The sequence below is a fragment of the Postia placenta genome, assembly GCF_002117355.1.
Source record: "Postia placenta MAD-698-R-SB12 unplaced genomic scaffold POSPLAscaffold_5, whole genome shotgun sequence".
In the NCBI taxonomy this organism is placed as follows: Eukaryota; Fungi; Basidiomycota; class Agaricomycetes; order Polyporales; family Adustoporiaceae; genus Rhodonia; species Rhodonia placenta.
In genome coordinates, this window is record NW_020169836.1 from 1,129,289 (window position 1) to 1,147,754 (window position 18,466).

At 50.7% G+C, this 18,466-nt stretch overlaps 5 protein-coding genes across 5 annotated transcripts; 4 read left to right on the forward strand and 1 right to left on the reverse strand.

Annotated features, from left to right (window-relative positions):
* Positions 1 to 1,910: 1,910 nt before the first annotated feature.
* POSPLADRAFT_1065702 (hypothetical protein) lies at positions 1,911 to 4,356 on the reverse strand (the record flags this gene model as incomplete). The annotated part of the gene is made up of 9 exons (XM_024481985.1): positions 1,911 to 2,427; positions 2,490 to 2,604; positions 2,653 to 2,713; positions 2,808 to 2,850; positions 2,936 to 3,246; positions 3,298 to 3,497; positions 3,552 to 3,605; positions 3,661 to 3,847; positions 4,277 to 4,356. 9 exons carry the CDS (start codon positions 4,354 to 4,356, stop codon positions 2,075 to 2,077), a joined length of 1,404 nt encoding a protein of 467 aa, XP_024340234.1. The 3' UTR covers positions 1,911 to 2,074.
* Positions 4,357 to 4,873: 517 nt separating this feature from the next.
* POSPLADRAFT_1045765 (hypothetical protein) lies at positions 4,874 to 6,024 on the forward strand (the record flags this gene model as incomplete). Its single annotated transcript, XM_024478851.1, has 4 exons — positions 4,874 to 4,907; positions 4,950 to 4,995; positions 5,023 to 5,041; positions 5,494 to 6,024. The coding sequence occupies 4 exons, from the start codon at positions 4,874 to 4,876 to the stop codon at positions 6,022 to 6,024; spliced, it is 630 nt and encodes a 209-aa protein (XP_024340235.1).
* Positions 6,025 to 7,978: 1,954 nt separating this feature from the next.
* On the forward strand, positions 7,979 to 12,372 carry POSPLADRAFT_1045766 (hypothetical protein; the record flags this gene model as incomplete). Its single annotated transcript, XM_024478852.1, has 23 exons — positions 7,979 to 8,697; positions 8,748 to 8,973; positions 9,032 to 9,042; positions 9,099 to 9,241; positions 9,295 to 9,359; positions 9,418 to 9,556; positions 9,615 to 9,640; positions 9,697 to 9,748; positions 9,804 to 9,858; positions 9,919 to 10,037; positions 10,090 to 10,157; positions 10,216 to 10,311; positions 10,365 to 10,423; positions 10,491 to 10,492; positions 10,546 to 10,766; positions 10,822 to 10,927; positions 10,977 to 11,509; positions 11,566 to 11,616; positions 11,669 to 11,748; positions 11,805 to 11,891; positions 11,949 to 11,992; positions 12,048 to 12,254; positions 12,308 to 12,372. 23 exons carry the CDS (start codon positions 7,979 to 7,981, stop codon positions 12,370 to 12,372), a joined length of 3,174 nt encoding a protein of 1,057 aa, XP_024340236.1.
* Positions 12,373 to 14,896: 2,524 nt separating this feature from the next.
* On the forward strand, positions 14,897 to 16,535 carry POSPLADRAFT_1139733 (hypothetical protein; the record flags this gene model as incomplete). The annotated part of the gene is made up of 5 exons (XM_024485079.1): positions 14,897 to 15,112; positions 15,148 to 15,396; positions 15,452 to 15,616; positions 15,666 to 16,352; positions 16,410 to 16,535. Coding segments are annotated over 5 exons (1,443 nt in total), but the record flags the coding sequence as incomplete, so codon positions are not given.
* A 473-nt stretch (positions 16,536 to 17,008) lies between these two features.
* Positions 17,009 to 18,404, forward strand: POSPLADRAFT_1055505 (hypothetical protein; the record flags this gene model as incomplete). Its single annotated transcript, XM_024480649.1, has 6 exons — positions 17,009 to 17,108; positions 17,164 to 17,410; positions 17,463 to 17,499; positions 17,552 to 17,630; positions 17,683 to 18,002; positions 18,063 to 18,404. The coding sequence occupies 6 exons, from the start codon at positions 17,009 to 17,011 to the stop codon at positions 18,402 to 18,404; spliced, it is 1,125 nt and encodes a 374-aa protein (XP_024340238.1).
* Between the last annotated feature and the right edge of the window lie 62 nt (positions 18,405 to 18,466).

The following is an 18,466-nucleotide window of genomic DNA, read 5'->3' on the forward strand; positions in this document are numbered from 1 at the left end:
CTTACCAAGAATCAAAAGGAATGCCCAAACAGCGTCCCGGACACAAACATATAAAATCGGCTGTCTCTTCAAGGTAGGCACCATTTGGAAATTCTTCGCGAACTTGAAGAGTACAAGGGTGCATAAAACGGCCTCGCAGACAACCGGTGCAAGCCTGAATAAATGAGGTCAGCGAGAAGCGAAATCAAAAAAGCTGTGTGGATGCGTACCAGCCAGCTATCTGACTGTCAGGAGCATGGGTAACCCGACATAACGTATCGAAATGGACTGATGATGATTGAGCAAATAGCCCAATCATTGAGGCTACCAAGCTGCTTATGTATAATGCGATCATGGCAAACAGCAACTTTTTGCTTTTGTTGTATATAACGAAGACTGCATCAAACGCTTTGAGCAGCAATTCAGAGTGTTCATCAATAGACGAACCTCGGATTACCGAGATCGCCTCGACCGCGCCTACGATGCAGGTTTGTGTGACAGATTCGAAAAGCGCCGACCAGGCGCATGTATTGTATGAAAATGATAGATCGGGTCGGAAATGAGGTTGAGTGAAGAAGGAGAACACCATGCTACACGACAGAAAGTGAGCGAGGATATATCAGAATTTCTGCGACACTCACATTTCTGCCACCAGAGGGCAATAGCGTACGAAACAATACAGCCATGTAGCCCATCCATTAGGCCACCTGAGTACCTCTTCAGCTCTGACCAGTCAGCCACGATGGTCAGGCTTACATACCCCCAGACATACTCGACCTACGTACTAGAACGTCAATGTATGTAGGAAATCAACAACGGCACTGCAAACCTCATCAGGAATTTGCGTTATGGTATCCCAGACTAAAACGGACAGAGCAGCTACTAATGCGGTGAAGCGAAGACTCGTTGAGACAAATATTACATTGCTAGCAATCATAACTCACCGCATGAATACCCAGTCGCCATCTCTGCAACCTGCATCATCAACACCGGGAAAGTTGAAGGGGCTTCATGATATGTCGCGTCGATCCGCGTATTATATAGCCTGAGTGAGAATGCTTGGCGGAGGATGAGACTGCCGTCAATGCTACTAGATGTAGCTGTGTGTATCTCCCTCTGCGGTTCGGCAAATGTGCTGCGTGATTAACATACACATGGCACCTATCATACTCAATGGGTCAATATACGCTGCTAGTCTGAAGCTATGTAGTATCACAGGATTATGCGCAGCTGATATCTCATGAAGGCGCAGTCACAAGCGCCTTGTGCGATGCGGCACGGGCCGGTTCAACGCCCGTGCTCCGAGCGAGAAAAGGCTGCGAATGCCACTGAGTATGTCAAGACCGACGTATGAGGCACGGCCCGGTCCAGTGGGATATAAACATATCAGCTGCGCTATTAGCAAGGAGCATATAGAATTCACATACTCCCAGAACTGTTGGCCTATTCGGAAGCATCATGATTCGATGACAGCCGTTCAAATCTATCCCTGTCCGAGAAGTACGTGGGATACCAGTATAATCTTCATTTACTGCTTCTTGAGTCAGAACAAGGTACGTGCTGACCATGATCATTGCAGCCATTTGATTTGAGGCCGACGACTCCATTAACCTGCAAGTCAGAACCTCATTCCTAAAGAGCAAATCACCTGTCGGCCTTGCAAAATGCGAAAGGAAGCACATGCGCGCATAACAGAGATCATCCTCTTCCCGGAATGTATTGATACAAGGCTACGCGCAAGAGCCAACCTAGTAGAACAATGTCCTGCACCAGCGTAGGAATAAATATGCGCTGTCCAGTATGTTAATCATGTCCGTAGCGCTTTCAAGGGTGCATAATGCAGACGCACCAAAGTACAAATCGTCTACAAAATAGCAATCAGCCACAACAGGTACGGTCAGATAACATCCTGCCGCAGCGCCAAAATGTATACACCGGCAAAACAAGTAACGAAAGTCAGATAAAATGAGCGAAAAAAGAACGAGTGAAAATGGTTCATTACAGTCTCCACTCGCCAACATCAGTATCCTGTACATACTGAGCAAGGCAGCAGTGTCTCACAAAGGCGACAATGCAAAAAGAGTGGAAGGCGGTCTCACTTCCGGCAAAACGAGAAAGATATCCACTTCAACTTCTGGACTAGTGGGACAGTTGAGTCGACAGTGTCGACCGTCGCCATGCTCAGCCTGGTTTCCGTCGTTGACAAACTCAGCCTTGCTAAGTCTCCGTCCAAATTGTCTGACAGACTTATGCCATTGTCATCGCTAGGAGGCTCTGGCAGAGCCTTCTCAACGTCTCGCTCAGGAGGCTTTGTTAGAACGTAAGGCGTTATGCCGTATGCCTCTGGCGAGGACTCTTCGATAACCTTCCTCGGCGTAAACATGGGGAGCGAGGACGTGTTAGGTATGAGGTGGCGGGTGCACAAGACAAGGAGTACGTTGACGAGACCTGTTGAATCAGGCACAATGTAACTCACTTCGGCGATTACAATTCGAGTAAATAACACGAACCTTGGAGATTGAAGATGAAATCCGAACTGACGGTCGCCCAAAACGGGACCTCGCGACCACCAAACGATATAAAACGAGCTAGGGTAACCGGTAGTAGGCACACCGTATAAGCCACCTATACTTTGAATGAGAAACAATCGAACAATTAGACAGCTTCACACACAGGATGCCTGGTAGTTTTCACCGAGCAGTCAGTGATGACGTGTGAACACAAATCACCGGACCTACCACACCATGCGCGCAGCGACGCTCATCATACACGTGTCGGTGAAATCGCGGCTGACTGCCAGTAACCAGCGCTCGCCCCTGGGCACAAACCGTAGACGCCATTTGCCGTTCGCTACGGTCAGATTGCCGCGCACTCGGAGCACGATGGCCGTGTAGAGGATGATCGAGCACGAAGCGGAGAGGAACTCCTGTACAGCCGAACGATCAGTGATGCGTACCGGGCCCCGAGATCAAGGCACCGTACGAAGAAATATTCCATAAATGTCTGCTCCTCCGGATAGTCGTGTGTGATCCAGCACCTACGAACACCGTTCCAGTGTGAGAACCACAAATGGAATGAGATGCGCACCAATAGCCTGAGACACCAAAGTAGTCACCTCTCGCCGCAGTCTGAATTGCGAGAGGACCAACGGCAACGACCACACCCACAAGAACCCAGCCAACGATGACGATTGCAGTACAGACAGTGTCGGTCATACCCTTGCGCAGGAACAGCAGCATAAAGACATGCACAGATAAGACTGAAGACCTGCAACATTGTCAATGCAGCTTTACAGGCTAAACTGAAGGTAGCGCTCACCACAGTGCAGCAGCAACGTTACCGCCGTTCTTTAGACCACCCTGTGCGCTGCAGAAATTTCCCCCTTTAACGGCACCATCGATGATCCACCTCGCGTCCATCATGGAGGCTACGGCCTGCAGGATATTGGCGAACAGCAAAGACAGAAAGATCGGGATGACATGGGTATTGCGGTAGCACGGCGGCCGCACAAGCATGACCTAGACATATGCGTGAATTCCGCCATCAACGACTATCTATTACCTCAGACGTACCACAAGCAAGCATATCACAGCCACACCAGACAGCGCACCCGCAGCAACCAGGCTCTAAGTAGGGTTCAGATTTCATAGTGTGCTGGGTGGCTAAATCCCTGATACTCACCTTGATGCCCGCCGATTCAGAAGTGCCATAAATGACCGTCACAGTGGTGGCATCACGAACAGAGATACCAAGTAACATAACTTGCGAAGCGAAAGTACGTCCTGCGTCAGAGAACAAGACCGACCGAGTGGGAAGACAACCGAAACGACGAAAAAGAACGGAGAAAGGTGTGGTGAACCCTTTTCGTCTTTAGAGTAGTACTTACATAGGACAACCGACGGCAGACGTGCCCTTCCTTGGGATCACATCATTCAGATCTTAACTATGTTGACATCATGCCGTCTTGCGAGATAGGGATTTGATAGTAGTCATGGGCACCTGTAATAACACAGAGAACAACGCCCATTGTGCGGGCTTCTGCGGTTGTAGGCGGCATCTCGAAGTGCAAGTTGCTGAAGTGTGCCGTACAGGCGCCCATTCGACATGGGAATAAAGCGGTCACTTTGCGCGTAGATTATGAGAAAGGAACCCTTCTATCAACACGCGCTCTGGGTAGCAACCAGACATATTAAACTGGAACCTCTGGATAAGATCGCGGCTTCCGAGGCAGTGCTGTCCTGAGTGAGCTTTTATCTGTGCTCAGCAGATATCAGAATTAAGATTCAAAGTCACGTACCGATATATCTTTGTCTGCTGCGCCACGGAAGCCAAAGTCGTGTTCATTTCCCGAGAAATGCCGTTATTGCTACATGGCATCAAGACAACAAGTTATGTTTGCGGCGCCAGCCGCAACTTACGGCTCATAAGACTGGAGTACAACACATGCGAATATTCTTTTGCAAGTGACGAGGGCGCATTTCTGGTCCGACGGGGACACAATGCAATGGGACTTGAGCAGCAATTTCAATTTAGATGAGGTTCGAGTCCAAGTACTTACCGGTGCCTTGGCGCTGGTCTGGCTCATTCCCCAGTATTCCCACGACTCAACTCTTCTGCAAAGGTTGCTTTCTGCTCTTGACGCAGACGAACGACATTGGCTTTGACTGTCTCACGTCTCTGTTCATGCGGGCTCAGGATATCCTAGCACTGATGTTGTCTGTCAAGGCAATTCAGACATCCAAGCATAGGATCTTCAGGTAGCAATCACCTGTTGCTGAAAGCCATCTGTGGGCGGTCCGAAGCATTAAGCCCTGGAGCTCATACACGGTGGACGACAGATCCGAATTGCATGCAAGAGGAGATGGCGATGCAAACGAACACGGCCTACATCAAAATGTGGCGGATCACTTTGGTCTGGCACTCGCTTTGTAAGTATTACTGGAATAATGGGACTGCCGCTTTCGGGCTAGTGTTCACCTTCTCAGAGGTGTTCTACAAAGAAGCCATTTCATCACGGTAAGCCTTGTTTCAAATCGTTCGTAGTTACTTGATGACACTTCATGTACGTCGAGAGGTTACGCCTCTATGACACTCTAGCCTGCATCGCTGCGCTGGTATACTATGGCCAAATGGCGCGAAAGGAACCGTGCAGCGCCGCAGGCTTAGAACGGAAAGCTGAAGAAGTACCCACTTCTGCTGATTTGACTCATTGTGAAACGCCGTTTTCTGATTATCCTGCTCGACAGTTGTGATGTCACCAATCTTATGCCAGCATAATGTCATTGGATGTTGAGCAGCCTGAGTTGACTGATGATCATCCCTGCTCATGGGAAATGAGGGAAATGGCTGTAATGGCGTCTCACGACGTTCATTTCGATTATGCCCAGAGGCGTCCTACACGGCATGCTTCCGGCCTTATTTGTCACTGGAGCTTGTCAGCCTCCTGGATGACAACGGGCGGCTTCTCGTCCTCAAATTGTACTCGTACTTCGCGGCCGCCGTCTCCATCTGTAGCTTCCCAACGCTTTCCACTCGTTTTCGCTCCGGCTGTCAATCATGCCTGGTCCTACCACTGCAACACCCAAGAAGGTCCTCTCGGCCATCCACAACATCCCCAAGAAGATGAAGAGTGGCTATCTTTTCGAGCAACGTCGTGCCGGTGGGAAGGAGAACGTTCCACCCGGCGAGAACACCAAGATCCACTTCGTGCCGCAGTATTCGTCCGACGCCCTCATCACCAGCCCATCGTCGCAGCTCGTGGATCGGCAGAAGTGGCTGCCAAAGGACGGGAAGATCATCATCAAGGTCGCCGTCCCGGCCACGGACGACCTGTGGAAGTTCAAGGTCCCCGAAGACATTGAGCTCGACGCGTTCTTGGCCCGCGTCCAGGCCAAGGTGGGGTTCTCAGTAGCCTTTCGGGCGAAGGCCGGGAAGATGCGCGAGCGTCCCATTGCCACAGACCGCGCTTTCAAGACGTGGATCGCGGGCAGGGTGTCCCCGGAGACTGGGAAGAATACGGCTCTCGTCGCCCACCTTCAACTCTGAAGATCAGTGGACCCGCACTCTACACCCTAGCTCATCGGCACTCGAGCTCTCCTCTTCACCAGGCTTCCATTTCTACGTCAATCCTAAGATCTTCTCGTGCATCTATCTTCCTCCCAAATGTTGCTTGATATGACCTGCGTGTCTGTAGCTATCATGCGCTCATCATGTGCTGTGTATTGTCAGCTATCATTATGCTCATATCAATTTACCCCCAAGCTGCGATTGTTGTGTCTCAATCGCGGTAAGGACATGTTCGCGCTCATCTTGGTATCGTCAGGTGCTGTGAGGGTTAAGCGTAATGGCATTCGTCTTGACGCATCCATCTAACCGAATGCATCTCGCCGATCATAAATACGTTCGCATTGACATGTTCCGACATGAGACACCTTAAGCCTTCACATACATACTGTTACATGAGGCAGATACAGTCTATCTCGGGCCTGTCGACTTTTGAGGCATTGCAGGCCCCATTGACTGTCATTAGAGTGCTCTTAGTGCCCTAATTGACTTCATTCCCGCGCCGGAGCAGTGATGGGGGTGCGGAGGTAGCCGTCTGGACGCGCTACACGTCGCCGCATGGTAACGGCCGCTGTATGGACCATCTGGATTTGATGTGCTGTCATCAACTTCCCGATGGGAATTGCCGCGGATATGCTTGGAATCCGAATGTTGTACAGTGATAACAAAACTGGACGACCATGAGGCATACATGCAAGACATGCGCTTTGTCTCTCGACCTCGTCCAATGCTAATGTGTGTCTCGATGCCATCGATGGCTATTGATTCGACACAAGGTCATCCAGTAGTGTATTCGCCGGAGGTTGAGGTATGCTTCCGATGAGCCGATGAGCCACTGCATATGGAATGCTATCTAGGATGGCGCCGGCTCGTCATGACAGGACTATCTAGGTGTGTCCCTGGTATACTAATCCGAATAGGCGAGCAGCTCATTGAGGTAAAGCACATACAGTTGTAGGATACCGTTGATGCACTGTATATCCAGCGCCGCATTGAGGTGGAGCAATTTTGTCGCGCTCTCACCAGACACCGCCTCCCGTAGCATCTCGGGCAATGGCAGAGCCTACGTGGCTCTGGATAAGCCGCACTTTGGCCATCCGGTGGCTCAGTGAATGAATGAGACTCGCCGGCCAGGCATGTCTGGAGAAGCGCCGCACGCTGGCCTTGTTGTTATTATTGCCAAAGCCACAATAGCCCCAAAGCGTTCGACCAGCAGTAATCTGCAGGGGCACCGGTCTTTTTGCGTGGCGCCACCATGCTGCGCATCTGCCATCCGCAGGTCGAGGAATTACATTGGGACACCCACATAAAAATTCTGGTTACTCCGGTGAGCGCTTCTGATCAGAAATTATGTCCAATGAATATATCTGGACTCGCCATAAGCCTTTAGAGCTTTGTTCGCGCTTTGTGGCGGAGGCGCTTTGACCACAATTGGAAATAAGGCGGTCGCGCCAAAGCCAAATATAGTCAAATAACGCGGCCACCCGTATAATTAAATTGGTCGCGTCGCGTCGCTTCGCTTCATCTATTCTCCATATTCTCCTATAGACCATCCGCATGTTATATAGTTCGGGTGGCAACATGGGCACCCGCCTCACCGCCACCAGCAGGGCAGGGTCCGCAGCTGATTCTGTATGCCGTGCTTTTAATTTCCTTCACGTGGTGGTCCTTGGTTGATGAGATCTTTTGCCACCCTCAGCCGTCCACAAAGAGCGCCACGACCACTTTCCCCCAGAGCTTAAAGCTGCTAGACTTGCTTGACGCGCGCTTGCCTTCCTTTTCCACCCCATCTTCGAGCTTAGCGAATACTTCTCAGGGATCTTTTCAGCGGCGTACCATTGCGGGGTCTTCCAGACATACCTTCAAAGTTGAGCCTATAGATCTCACGTTCGCACAGAAACGAAGCTCGAAATCCGAAGGGCCAATGAGAGATAACATGCAGCATTCAGCCAAGAAACCGAAAGTAGACGAGTTCAAAAGGCCTCTCTCCATCGTGAATGGCAACACTGGCGTTTCAACCGCATTACCAACGAAAAATTCTACCATCGTCGGAGACGTGCGGTCTCAACTTGAGGAAGTCCAAGTTCAGATCAGCAACCTGGAACGGCTGCACGGCAATCTGTCTCGCAAGCGTAACAGGACCAACTCGGATGTCACTAGGATGGCGACATTTGCAAGCGAGCTTTCAAACCTACAGGTGCTGAAAGAGGAGTACACTGCCGCTATACCTTCGGCCACACTCGCTTCAGTCACGTCGACCCAGACCGAATCGAAACCCTTCGTGGTGGGCAGACCTGTGTCTCATCCCATTGCATCTGGTTCGAATGTCCAGCTCCCTCCTCCATTTGTCATAGCAGATATGAATCCTATCATTCTCAATACGTTTACTCAGCCTGTTGCGTCTGGTTCGAGCAACCAGCTTCCGCCATCTTACAGTGCTCGCTCGTTCGGAAGTTCGATCGTAACTCCTTACGCATTCGCGGAAGAAGAGAGGCTTGACAGTGCAGGAACATATCCGAACGAGCCGTTGTACTTCGATTTCGAAGTTTCTAAGGCATTACCCAATTTCAATGAGGACGACCGATATGACGAGGACGGCAATTTTTACGGCCGTGGGCGTGACAACTTCGCTGGTCCAGTCGCCAAGGCAGACGAGTATGTCTCATGTTCGGTTTTCATGACGCATATATTGACCATGCTGCTAGTATTGACAAATTTCTCGTGTCGGCTGGCAATGCCGAACAGTTTGACGGTAATGCCAACGTTGACCAGGCTCTTGAGAAGCTTGGCCTCGATGGCCAATACAAGCCTCTGCCAGGAATGCAGGTTGCGTTGATGCCCCACCAGACGATCGGCGTTGCCTGGATGCTCGATAAAGAGAAGAGCTCCGACAAAGGTGGCTGCATGAGCGATGAGATGGGCTTGGGAAAGGTGCGCATATACTCTGCAAGTTGCAGCCAAAATCTGACAAGTCTTTGGTTGCACGTAGACTGTGCAAATGTATGTGCTCAGGGTAATGCGATACCGACAAACATGCTAATGGTCGACTTTTGTAGGATCGCCGTGATGGTGTCGAACAGTTCCCAAGATCCGTTGTGCAAGACAAATTTGATTGTCGCACCTGTTGCTCTCCTCGACCAATGGCAGCTCGAGATTGAGATGAAGACGGACTGCAATTTGAAGTGTCTGATTTACCATGGCATGTCCTCTTTCTCTAATTGTTTAAGCGTGTATATAATATCGCGTCTACAGGATCGAATAAACCTAAGAACAAGAGAGACCTCATGCAATACGACATTGTCTTGACCACATATCAGGTTAGTGTTAGCCTGGTGTAAGTCGAATACGGCATTTCGGGAACTTACGGTCCCGTAGACTCTGGCGCTTGAGTGGCCTGACGACGAGGCCGAGGAGAGGGAAGCTAAGCGCAAGGCTAAGAAAAAGCGAACGAGTGACAACTTTATCGAATCCGTCTCGGAAGACGAGAAGTCGAAGAAAAAGAAAAAACAGGAACGTACGTTGCATTTATCAATTTCTCCCATTTTGATTCAGTACAATTTACCTTGTTTGAGCAGTAGGCTTGCTTTTCCAGGTAGAGGTGAGGTTCCTGCACTCTTTATACTCACTAGCTGTTCATTAATTTTGTTCTCTTAGTGGTATCGCGTCGTCTTAGATGAAGCGCAAAACATCAGAAACAAAAGAACCAGTGCGTATTCGTTATGCCCTTGCTTCATATAAGCCAGCTCATGTCTGCTAAACAGGAGGTTCTCGTGCCGTGACCAAGCTAGAGTCGAACTATAGATGGTGCCTTACAGGGTAGGTGCTTTGTGACACAATGCGTTGGCTTCACTGTTGTTGAAAGGAGCGCCTTCACAGAACCCCAATTATCAATGGCCTGTCGGATGCATACGGTTTGCTTAGATTCCTGCGCATCCGCCCCTGGTATGATTGGAACGATTTCAACGGTCATATCTCCAGATTCGAGCGGAAACAACGTACGTTCCTAGCGGCCTGTTTGGCGTATCGTCATTGCTCACGCCGTATCAGCCGTTCTTGCCACCTCCCGTTTGCAGGCGATCTTTGCGACCATGCTGCTGCGCAGAAAGAAGGATTCGGTGAGCCATGCTTCCGCATCTACTGACCTTCGTCAATTAACTTAACGTGGGCTGGCAGATGTTGGACGGGAAGCGCTTGATTGAGCTGCCGCTTAAGGAGGTCATCTTGACTAAACTTACGTTCACCCTCGAGGAGCGCGACATTTACAAGATGGTATACTCCGATTGATCTTCACGAGCTAATACACTCTGACATACTGCTTCAAGGTTGAATTGAAATCACAGGCCATTTTCAACAGATTCTTGAAGGCCGGAACGGTGCTCAAGTAAGTCGCTTTGACGTGATGTTGATACTCTGATATTGAGTTTGAGCGTACAGAAACTATCATCAAGGTGTGTACGGTCGTGACAATTTAACAGTTAACTCTGGTCTGATCCTGGATCCCAGTTCTTGTTCTCCTGCTTCGCTTGCGTCAGGTTTGCTCGCATCCGTGCCTAATTCAAGAGCACAATGCAGCCTTCATCGCTGCCGCCGATCTCAATGACGGCAATCATGACAAACGTTATGAGCTCAGTCGTGCTCGCCAGTTAGTATCCGACGAATTCGTGGAGTCTATACAAACGAAGATGAAGAACATCGCCCTACAGAGGATTGAAGCCGAGAAGGAGGTATGTGACTGTAGGATCCTGTCAACATGCTCAAATTTGATGGACTGTTTAACAGTCCCCTGACGCGACTATTGACGACGAAGAGTGCCCCATCTGCTACGACACATTCACTGACCCGATTGTTACGCCTTGTGCGCACATTTTCTGCAGGGAGTGCATCAGTACGTGTCCTATAACGCCTAAAGAATCAGTACGCTGACAGCTCCGCAGACAACGTCTTCAACACCGAGCCTGTTGAGAACGGTGGCGAGCAAGCACGGTACAAGTTTGACGAACGACCGTGCCCTGCGTGCCGTGGCGTTCTTGTGAAACACAAGCTCTTTTCACGAAGTGCGTTCGAACCGAGTGACAAGGACCTGGGGACAGCGGATGGGGCAGATGGAAGTATCGAAGGCGGCGCCTCGGCAGTTCTGGTCGACGATTTCGCAGAGGTCGAGCATCCGAAGCCGGGTAGTACTTTCCGGAAGCGCAAGCTGCAGAAGAAGAGTGCGTACGACTCTGATGAGGAGGAAGAGGGGGATGACGACCTGAGCGACTTCGTTGTAGAAGACGACGAAGATGAGGAAGAGAAGGACGCCTGTCTCGCTCTCAGGAAGCGTTTGGGCAAGCGTCGTGCGATTATTCTCTCTGACGATGAGATGGACATCGACGATGATGTTATCTGTGGCGCCAAGCCCGACGTTGAGATTCCTCCAGAGCAAGTCAAGCTAATGCCGCGGTTTTTGCCTTCCACCAAGATGAAAGTAAGTTGTCACGAGCATTACTTCATCACGATTGCGCGCTCAACTTATACCATTAGCATATGATGGAATTCCTGAAGGCTTGGGCGGAATCGAACCCAGACGAGAAGGTGGGTTATACACACCGCCGCTGCCATTGTGTTACTCATAAATTTATGACAGACCCTTGTCATATCCCAGTGGACTCAGTGCTTGCAGCTTGTCTCGGATTACTTGACTGAGAATGGTTTCCTGCACGTCAAGTGAGTAAACTCGCCTTCATCAATTAAGCTCGATTCTGAATGTATATCACAATCAGGTATCAGGGTGATATGAACCGTCGCAAGCGGGACCAGGCTATACGCGTGTTCATGGCGAAGGACAAGGCCACTATTATGCTAATGAGGTGAGTGCATAAATGCGTAACAAGCGTCCCCATTGTGCTGACCCGTGATGTTCTCAGCCTGAAATGCGGTGGTGTCGGTCTTAACCTTACACGGGCCAATCGTGAGTATTATGCCACCTGTCATCAGGAGCAAAGCCTAATCAACGTTCTCGACAGGCGTGATCTCGCTTGATCTCGGATGGAGCGAAGCTGTGGAGAGTCAAGCATTCGATCGAGTCCATCGTCTCGGTCAAACTCGTCCCGTTTATGTCCACCGTCTCGTCATTGCAGATACTGTTGAAGACCGCGTGCTCGCCCTGCAAGAACGCAAGAAGAACCTTGCTGACGGGAGTCTTGGCGAGGGTAATGGGAAGAAGCTCGGACGTGCGTTCTCAATGATTATTTGCTATGATGATTGTCTGATGAGCTCGTGATAGGCCTGAGCGTCCGAGAATTGGCTAATTGTATGTCAATGATTTCCACCTTCATGAGCCTTTGCTAATATCCGTGACGTTGGTAGTATTCGGACTGGATCACAGAGGCCGTCTCCTCGAGCGCGCCTGAGAAGCTTGCAGTCCGGCCTGTCAGTTGGCTCGTTGGCTCCCTTGCATTTCTCTGCTTGTGTCCTATTACTTCTTTGATTGCTAGCTTTACAGGTTATCTTATTATTTCACGTTCCTCCGGTTTATATGTGCAAGGATGCCTCCATGTATCCCAGTGGGCTTATGTCTTCATGTATACTGTAGCTTATCCTCGTTGCTGTCTAACGCGTGCCAACTTCACTGCTACCTTATATCTGGTAATCCAAAGACATACAATACTATATGTAGATGCATACAGGCTAAGTCTCACATAGATGCAGCGCTACAATACTGTAATAGTATAATGTCAATGTTGTTTTATGCGCCCTCGTCGGCGATAGAGAGGACGACTGCGAGAAGCACGAGCTGAAGGAAATGGGCTGGACCTGGCGTCAGCCTGGACTCGGACATGCTGGAGTGAGGTGCCGCAACTGGCCTGCGGCGTGATTCGTTAGCTCTAGTGTCTAGGGGATTGCAAGGAACATCAAACTACTGGACCTCATAATTCTTTAAAAATGACGTGAACAGCTCAAAATTAGCCGCTGTAATATCTGAGTAACAATTGTTGGAACAACAGTGCGAACGGCGCGGGGCCGCGTTTGTCCACGAGCGTAGCGATGCCCGTAAGGGACAATCGCGTGCGGTACGTACATCGCGCGGGGCCGTTATATCCTACGATAGGGGCCTCCGGCCCCCGGCTACTCGCGCGCCCGAGCTCGTTCCTGACCGCGCGGGTCAGCGCGTTTCAACAACAATGTGCATTAATTCATGCCACAACCATCGTCCACAGGACTTACCCGGAACCCCGTATCACGGAGAACTCGTGCCTCAGTGGTGCGGATAGATATTACGAACAGCGTGTTACCAGCGTGCGCGAGAACTTACGGAGAGGTCGACGTGATGTCTGTGCTGCTGTAGCCGTCGTACAGCCACGTTGTTGTCTCGACTATGGTACAATCTTCGCCCTTGATGCCACAGGTGTCAGGAACCTGAAGCCACGAGCAATGGGGAAGGTAAGTCGGGACTTCGGTTTGAGCACACCAGGCACTGACCCGTCTGGAGGTCACTGAGGCTATGTCGCAGAGGATGTGCCGACCTAGCGTTGGTTCCGTGTTTGGGTTGGTGCGTTGTTGCCGTTGCTGAATCCTAGTCTCGCCATGAGTGCCTCGGGCGTTCACAGTGCGTTGGGGAGCATGCGGCTCTCGCTGGGTAGGGCAAATGTTCATCGGTAGATGATGCGCGCGGCCTCTGAGGCACCGGAATGATTTATTATTGCATCTATCGCATACCAACAGTCTGCGAGCGACGCATGCTACAGATCCGAAGACCTCGCCGAGCAAAGACAAAGGGTCGCGTGTGCCGAAGATGAGACCCGAATATGCATGTGGGCAGCTGGGAAAGCATGAGGAACGGCGCTCAAGATATGGTGAGTACCGCCATAGGCTACACATGCTTTATACTTAGGCCAAACAGTTGTCTGTGTCACTAGTTATCTAATTATGCTCTTCAGAGGAGATGTTTCCTCGGCATGACCTCACTGAACCGGAGCGACGAGGACCGGAGTCGGGACCCTTCTAGGTGAACGCATTAATGTTGCTATTGCCGGGGCCCAGTACAGCCACTATTTAAATCAAGGTTGTCAACACATTTTCTTAGCGCGTGTAAGGAGCGCAGACTCTAGGTAGTCATTGCATACATCTATTTACAGCAATGTTTCAATCAGCTGGAGGTGCTTGACAGTGCTAAGCAGCTAGAAGCTTACCATAGAACGTTTTGTATGTGTTTACGTATAGCCGCAAACACGATCGTGTGGCAGCAAGAATGAAACGCAGATATGCTCATCGAGCTCCCGGTCGGAGCAATCGACCTTAATGATTGGAAATGGTAGTCAATGAGGATGAAGTATCTGGCAGCCTATAAAAGCTGCGGAAACAGCAGACATATACGCATTTAATACGGGAGTGGCGCGTCAAAGCACTGCAAGAATCGAGTACTACACATATCAGCCGAGACAAACGCCGAGATGGTATCTCGTGTAGATGTGAGCTTAAGCGCCAATCCCGAGTCCCCACGCCCCCCGACGCGTGGGGCGGGTACATCTCAGCATCACCGCGAACCTCACAAACTATCTAGGTCAGCATCTCTAGAGAGAATCCAGGACATGTCGGAAGATAGTATACTCAAGCTGCACCAAATACTCGATCTACCACATGGACATCTTGACGAGGTAGACCAATCCATGCGGCAGAAGTGTAACTAACTCAGGACATCGGGATTCAGGATCTTAGCATAGCCCTGAACAGTTTGATAACGTCGGCTGTCCGTGACGAAGATTCACCACGTACTCTTCAACAAGCATACGATGCGATATGTCGATCCGATAGCATTGCATCTCTGGTAATGTCCTAGCAACACGAGCCATCGAATGATGCTTATTGTCAATAGGAACCATTAACCTTGTTACCACTCCTTGCCGCATCGCGCGACGAGAATGCTGAACGACTCGTACGCTTGATGGCTGAGAGTTCAAGCGCCAAGGAAGTGGTAATGGCTACACAAGAGGTTGTAGAGACAATAGAATTGATGAGCCAATCATCAGAGCAATATGATGACGAGCAGGACAGTGCTCCGCCCTTCCAGCAGCTAGCTTGCATCCTCATGGTCTATTCTCTAGGTGTGTTACATTCCTTGCCAAGATGTCTGCTGTCCTCATTGTTGTCCTTGCTACAGCGATCCCTCGCTTACCGAGAAGAAAGCAAACACCAAGTGAGGTGCTACGCCCGCTTTTCGCTGAGCTCGGATCAGTCGTGTCACATACAGCCTCTGACGCCATGCCTTCTGACCACCGAAAACTGATAACATCCACTGTGCGAACCGTCTCAATACTCAATAGATGGATGGCCTCAGAATCTAGTCATGACAGTAGTGAGCATGACAACGTCGTTGTAGGTGCCACCAGCTCGTCACAGTAAATGTCTCTCATACAGAGTGATGTCTTAGGATGTACTGTATTCTCTCCTCACTACGGTCGTAGAGGCATGTGCAAACAACATCGACTCTCATCTGGCGCAACAGGCATTCCAGCGGCAATTTCCCAGACTCGTAGTCCCCTTTTCTGATGGCGACTCTTCCACACAATCTGAAGACATTACTCGTGAACTACAGGTGTGCAGTGTGCTTATACCGCTGTACGAAACCTTATCAACTGGTTCAGACTGCCATTGCAGATCTTCACCTCACGCCGAGTCGATTGCAGGCAGAACCTACACTAGGTTCTCTCATCCTCCTCGCGCACACCCCCTCGTACACCTTCACCACATCACTTTTAACTGCGTTCTTCGCCGTCATCCTGATGGCCCTACAAACGAATCATGCACTCGATGAAGTCCTCGCACTGCTTATCGACACCATTGTCCCCTTCCGCGCCTACTCACCAGCATCCGATTTCCCGCCTGATCTCCTCATTCCCCTCGCACACATCCTGTCCTCTCTCGCCAGCGTCCACCCGGACTCTGCGACGCGCCATCACACCTTCCGCCTCCTCGCGTCTATACTCGCGCTCGCGCCGTCGCCCCTCCGCCTCCAGCTCCTCCACGAGCTCCTCACGGACGAAGATACAGCACCGCAGATGCGCGTTGCCGCCATCGGCCTTGTTAAAGACGCCCTCCTTGAAGCGTTAGCTGCGCCTGCCGGATCTGAAGAGAGCAGTCGGAACGTGTTTGCATCACACCTGCTCTTACGCACACTCGGACCCATCCTGCTGCAGCCGCACCCACCTAGTCTGTTCGATACTGCGAACCAGCTAGATCAGCAAGACTTCTTGGATACGGCAGAGCCCCTTCGCCTGGTAGAGTGCCTTGCGCTTTGCTATGTCTGGCTACTGCGGGACGTCCAGAACCGGGTACGCTCTCCGACAGCTGGCTTCCATGCTATACTTATACCCTAGCTTCTCTGATAGACGGGGCTACGGGATGCAGACAATCTAAGGAACGTTGAACACACGTTATTGGAGCCTCTGCGGAGACAGCTGAGGACCTGGGATAACGGTATGGACGGCTCCATTCTTCTCGGTGGACTGATGTAAAGGTTATCGCTATCGCAGACTCAGGTGGATCCGTGTTCGACGGAGAACACGCGGCAATGCAACTTGCTATATTAGACATGTGGCTAGGCCGAGTAGCTGATGCTGTGCAAGAAGCGCTGCATGAATGTTCATAATACAGGTAATCGGTATATTTGCCAGCTGATACGTTGTGTACGTGTTATGCATACCGGGTGTCTAAAAAGTACCCGTCGATCCCACAAAGTCAATTAGCTCAGCTGGATGTGTCGCCTTGTGGGGTTGAAGCAGAGCTTTGTGCGCTGCAGTTGCTTGACGAGGTGGCGCGCCTAACACGCTACATACAAGTATAGTTGACATGTGCTATTGATTCATACAGCTTCCGGATATTCGTAAGGTCCTCGTGGGTACTAGCCAGAGGATACGTGCTCCTGTAGGAGTAAGGCGGACTATAAGACCGTCGAGTCGAGCCATTAGCATGATCCGCGATACCTGCCATGTCTCGTCCAGTATCACCCGTGGACTCAAGCTTGAGCTCAGATGGCCAGATCCTGTATTACAACATGCTTGGCGTAGCCTTTTCAATGTTCGCATACGGTCGGCATGCTCATCGCGTCTCTCGGTGTCGTACTCACGCAGTATCCGTTTCTAGGTGTCCACGTTGCATTGTTTCTCACAATACTGCGGCATTATGTCTGGCCATCCCCATCAGGCCGACGGCAGTGGCTTCTATTTGCATACATCTGCGTCGTGTCATGTCTAGCTACTGTCGGCATCACGCTCCATCTTGTCTGGGAAACCACAGCGTTCCTTAATACCGGAGACGGTGTGGAGTTCTCTCGGGTTCTCGTTGAGAAAGTAGACCGGACGCAGCCCATGATCCTGGCGCTCACCGTGATGTAAGCATCGCTAGCCATTGTATCATTTCTATGTCTCATCCTGACGGAGTAGATATATGCTTTTGAACTGGGTATCGGACGGCATGCTGGTATGTCAAGTCATGAGCAGACGTTTTCTTGGGTGCACTAAATAAATAACAGCTCTATAGGTTCTGCGTTATCTTTCACAGACGCCTCATGGTCGTCCTCCTGCCGACCGCTGCTCTGCTGGCACTTATTGGTAGGAACTGCCATACTGGATCTATGATGATATAACTTACACATCTTGTCAGTTTTCGGATCATACTACGCAAGGCATCTGGCTTCACTGAGCATGAATCTCTGGGCAAGCATCCCCACTGGCCCAGAACTTACATGTCTGACTCTATCTCTGGCGTTCAACGTTGTGCTCACGGCACTCATCATCTGCAAGTTGCTGCTTCTGCGCTACACAGCCCGTCAATGTGGTGTAGACGTGTCCTACCTTTCTGTCGCTGGCATCCTGATCGAATCTGCATTCCCGTATGCTATGGTTTCCACCTTCACGCTCATCGCTCTTGGGACCGGTAGTTCATGGCAGACGTCGCTGCTGCCCTTTCTCGGACAAACGCAGGTGAGCTTTCCTCTGGAATAATACCATGTTCGATATCTCACGCAACTGAATTGTATCAAGGCTATCCCGTCTCTGTTGATCGCTGTGCGCGTGTTGGAGAACCGTGCAATATCTCGACAAGAAATGGCGCAGACAATGTCCACAGTCTCTCAGTCCATTGTCTTCAATCATCCCCGAGACGTGGCGAGTCCGTCGCCTACATGTCCCAATTCGCGTTGCATGTCCCCTGCGATCAGACTGCCTCTGAACTTGGATGCACCCAGCAAAGACTCAATTGCAGATCTAACATCCGACATATGGCCAGCCATAGCGCCGCGGGAACCAGAGAAGGCGCATTGGCGATGCATTAGTGGTGAGTCAAAATCCTGCGCGAACATCCGTTCGGAGTTCACCCTGAGCTGAGCGTATCAAAGGCGCAGTTTGAAAGCCATGCTGAACCTCCGCTCGGTCGATCTGGGCGGGTC